The sequence below is a fragment of the Pteropus vampyrus genome, unplaced genomic scaffold, assembly GCF_000151845.1.
Source record: "Pteropus vampyrus isolate Shadow unplaced genomic scaffold, Pvam_2.0 Scaffold321, whole genome shotgun sequence".
Lineage (NCBI taxonomy): Eukaryota > Metazoa > Chordata > Mammalia > Chiroptera > Pteropodidae > Pteropus > Pteropus vampyrus.
In genome coordinates, this window is record NW_011889102.1 from 473,840 (window position 1) to 478,571 (window position 4,732).

Sequence of the window (4,732 nt, forward strand, 5' to 3'; positions counted from 1 at the left end):
TTTTTTATATCTAACCAAAATTCCTCATGTTTTAGGAATATCAGTTTCTCCCTGAATATTTTTTCTTTTACTGCATGCTACAGAATACAGTATAATTTTTACTCTCTATTTACAGACAAGGGCATTTACCTATGGTCATATTATTACTACAGTATGGTGCAGACCCCGCTCTCATTGATGGAGAGGGATTCAGCAGCATCCACCTGGCAGTATTATTTCAACACATGCCCATTATAGCATATCTCATCTCAAAAGGACAGGTATGTTTGAAATGTATCTTATACTCCAGCTATTGTAAATCCGAAGATGATTATTAGTAGTGTGTCTTTGTTTTTAAAGTAGAAGTTGGGGATATCCAGATATTCAAATATTAGCCTTGATAAGTCTAGCTATTTTATACTGCTTTTCTAGCTTCATTGGTGCAAGAAAGACAGGTCATTTAGCTCAGTGACATACAATAGATGTTTCTGAAACTTGTAAGACTGTAATAGTTTTTCTTGTGACCCTAGTAATTTGCAGAGTTTGTCAAAAACATGACTTCAAGGCCTGTGTTTTTCTTCTGGTTGAATGTAGAAATGGTAGGTAGATCACCCATCATTTGCTTTCATTATTTGAATCCAAATGGGAGACCAATTTGAGTATATGCTTCTTATTGTTCTCTAAAGTAATTCCATGAAAAGTGATTTGCTTTAAAAGGCATCCACTTATGGCACAGGTTAAATTATAGGTTGTTGGCCGTGGGAGTTTCACTGTCAGCTATACTTGTCTGGGATATGCTTTCTGTTAGCAAAGTAGTTTATATATTAGCAGACTCGCCTGTTAGAGGTGTGGAAACATGTTTGTACAAATGCTGTTGGAATGATTGTGTTCTTTTTAAATCAGCCCTTTCTCTCAGACTTAGCCAGTTGAAGTGGAATATAACCTCCTGGGGTTCACTTTGGAAAGACATTTAAGGAAGAGTCTTTTTTGCTTCTCTTTGGGCTCTTCCCCAAGTTGTGTTCCTCCAAGGCCCATGAGAGTCTTCAGTGACTGAAACTTCCTTTGACTTGGTTGGAACCACTGTTGTATACCTCAGACCTGGGCCCCTTTTATTAAAAGGAGTGTATCCTCATGGAGATATGATTTCCTTTTTTTCCTATATTCTAGAAAATGGAAAAGAATTTTTCATGTGTTACTCTTTAAAACGTAACTCCAAAAATATAGTGAGTTGCCTCAGAAGATAGGGAGTTCACTATTACTGGAAGTGTTTAAGTAGGGACAGACAACTTAGTGTAAGAGATGATAATATGAATTAATGTCGGTTAAGGTCTAAACTAGATGACTTCTAAGGTCTCTACTTTTAAAGTCACATATTTGATGATGGTTATTGTTTTTCTTTTTCCTTTAGCTCTCTTCCATTCATATTCTAGAACTTTAAATCATATATTCAGATATTCTCATTAAAAATATTTTGTAGAAATGAATGGATTTTTATCCTATGGATGTGAAGCAGAACATTCTCTTATTCAAGTGATATTTGAACTTCCTCGTAGACATAATGGTAGTGTTAAACGTATTAAAGAGATACTTCTATTAAGAAAAGAGAATTTTGACTGGGTCTACAGTTATGCTGACTGACTTTTTTTTTTGACTAGAGTGTGAATATGACAGATTTAAGTGGGCAGACACCTCTTATGTTATCAGCGCACAAAGTACTTGGGTAAGTGAGTTTAACTGAATTGCCTCATTCTGAGTTTTGGTTCCGAAAATTTCTTATCCGTGTATATAAATCTTAACTATCTTAGTTTATGTGAGATGATAATACATTCTGAAGAAGAAAATAAGATTTTCTACCCTGTGACTGTGTATGGACTTTTATTGTAATTGTAGTTAGAAAAGCACCATTGCAATAATTTTTCTCTTTTCTAATAGCTTAGGGAAAAAGTTTGAAAGCTACCATAAGAAAATTTCTTTACAGAACATGTAGAGATTCCATAGCATATATTTGTTAATGTCACGTACATTTCTAAGTTTGCATTTTAAAAAATGGTGACAAGTTTAAATTTTCTCATAATTTGAAATCTAGATGATAAATATGCTTTCCAGAAAACAGTAAATGTTGAGGTTCTCTGATGTTGTTGACTGCTCTGAAAATATTGCAACTGATTTATGAAAATAGTTTATATATTCACATCAGGTACTTATGTATTTAAGTTTTTCTGTGTATTTATTTTATAAACACACGTGACTAGTGACTACCCTATAGTCCAACTTCTGATATTCTATTCAAATATATGCTACAGTTTTCCCTTTATCAGTTTGTTTCTAATGTCGTACTTAATTTCTGATTCTGCTTTTACTTAGGACTTCTCTCCTAGGAACTTAGTTCTGATGCTATTTCTTTTTTGTTCATGGAGTGGTAGGACTGGAAGTAGAATTTTGTTAAAAAGCATTTTGTCTTCTTTGCTGACACCTGAAGTCAGGTATAGTGTTTAAAGATCTTGATAGAATAAAGTAGAATATTGTTTTATGAAAAGAATCTCTTGAGTAGTCATGAAGGAAGGGAAAGTACTCATGATACAGCAAAAATGTTTTATTGGGTTCTGCCATCTAGTCCATAACTTTCTAAGATAAATAAATATTTTAGGATATTATACTCACTCTGTTTAATAATTGGTTAGCAAGAGAATGTGCAGTTAGCTTTTGGTTTATCTCTTCAAATATAATGTTGTACATTTAGTTTATAATTAGATAAATAACAGAGCATTTAATATTGGCCAAATTTAAATTCACAATTTAAAAAAATGCTAATAGAACAACAACATGAAAGTAAGTTTGAAAAACAAAAGTGGTTATTCTACTGTATTGATGTTGAAATTGTATTATCAATATAGCAGACTGTCACTTAATAGATGTCTTTTTTTTTTTTTTAAATGCATCTCTCCTATTAGCACTTAGACCAGGACTCTTCATAAAGAAGTTCCTTAGTTTTCAGAATGCTTACTGATTGGTTAATTGATATATTAGCTTAAAAGATTCGTCATTTACATTTACCCTTCAAATCTTCATCTCTCTAATAGCGCTTGGTTTTTTATTGTTTTGAGACAGGCCAGAACCAACTGGATTTCTTTTAAAGTTTAATCCTTCTCTCAATGTGGTTGATAAAATACACAAGAACACTCCACTTCACTGGGCAGTTGCAGCAGGAAATATTAATGCAGTTGATAAACTTTTGGAAGCTGGTTCTAGCCTGGATATCCAAAATGTTAAGGTACGACCAGGTATTGATCTCCCTTAGTCTATTATATCTTCAATTAGAGGATTGATAAATTAACATAAAGGTAATCTATACATATGTCTTCAGTTACCACAGGATAGATATAAACAATAATAGCTGGCTACCCTCAGGATAAATATATTGAATCTATGGTTCTGGTGATTTTTTAATAAAATGTTTAGCTCTCATACTATATAGAAAATATAATTGAACTTTCTTTCTTTTTAAAGGGAGAAACACCTCTTGACCTGGCTCTACAAAACAAAAATCAGCTCATTATTCACATGCTAAAAACAGAAGCCAAAATGAGAGCCAACAGGAAGTTCAGACTTTGGAGGTGGCTGCAGAAATGCGAGGTATTTTCATATGAGCCCTACGTCGTGGGCTATAAAAACTGTTTTCTTCATTCATTTTTGTTTTTTAAGGCATCGGGGAAACCTGGGAGTGCTGCATTTTTTCTGCCAATTATATCTTTCCCACGCATCCCATAACTCAGAGTTGGAAATTTGGCATTTTCATTGGCAGTTGATTGTTAGTCCTCATAAAACTACATGTTTCTTTGTGAATATCATGGTGTACATCTCCATTTAATTGATGAGTGAGTCAAAACACAAATGGTTTAGATTCTTAGGGAAGCAAAAGGGAAAATACCATTAAAAGGAAAACATTCAAAATGTTTTGTTGGAATCTGGAGGAGTTAGACTTTAAAAATGGCAGCATTGCAAACTTCAAGCATATGATGTTGCTTCTTAAAAATCTGGAATTTTAAGAAATGAAATAAAATTTTATTTATTTATTTATTGTACTCGGCAGTTCTTCTGAGTGGTGCTCTTTTCTAAACTTAAAAGTGAACTGAATGAAAAAGTTAGGAATTTCAGCTTGTCCTAATGAATGACCAGCAAAATCTAAGTCATAATAGTGAATATAATTTAAATTGTTAAAATTGTTAAATTGGGGTATTGAATTGATTATACTGTTTTTGATGTTTCGAATGTGATAGATAGCATCATCTTATATAATAACAATTAGTAATTATACTTTCAGAATGATCCTAAATGAACAGATATCAGATTTCTATGGAGAGGGTCATCTGACTATAATACTTATTTTACATTTAGGTATGTGGAGGAAGAAAGAAGTAACAGTTACTTCTCAAGTCTCCTTTGCCAACTCCATTGCTTCTCCCCCATTCCTTATGGTAGGGTGCCCCAGGATTTTGTCCTCGGACCTCTTTTCTATCCATTCTTCCCTTGGTGATTTCATACACTTCTGTGGCTTTTTAAAATGCTATCTACATGTTTACAGCTCCCAAATTTATCTCTCGTTCAGACCTTTCCAGATTCGTATATCCAATCACCTACTTGACTTATTCAGTTCAGTGTCCAATAGGCATCTCCAGCATAGCACATTCAAGACTAAACTCCTGTCTATCTTCCTGCCTCTCCCCAACTAGTCCATCCAGTTTTTCCTTTCTCG

The 4,732-nt window shown here is 33.4% G+C and overlaps 1 protein-coding gene across 1 annotated transcript in view; it reads left to right on the forward strand.

Moving 5' to 3' along the window:
- Positions 1–94: 94 nt before the first annotated feature.
- ZDHHC13 (zinc finger DHHC-type containing 13) overlaps positions 95–4,732 on the forward strand; it is a 27,766-nt gene continuing 23,128 nt past the window's right edge. The window contains 4 exon segments of the mRNA XM_023521889.1: positions 95–260; positions 1,635–1,699; positions 3,088–3,250; positions 3,487–3,612. Of these exon segments, the coding sequence (XP_023377657.1) occupies positions 132–260; positions 1,635–1,699; positions 3,088–3,250; positions 3,487–3,612 (483 nt within the window). The 5' untranslated portion in view covers positions 95–131.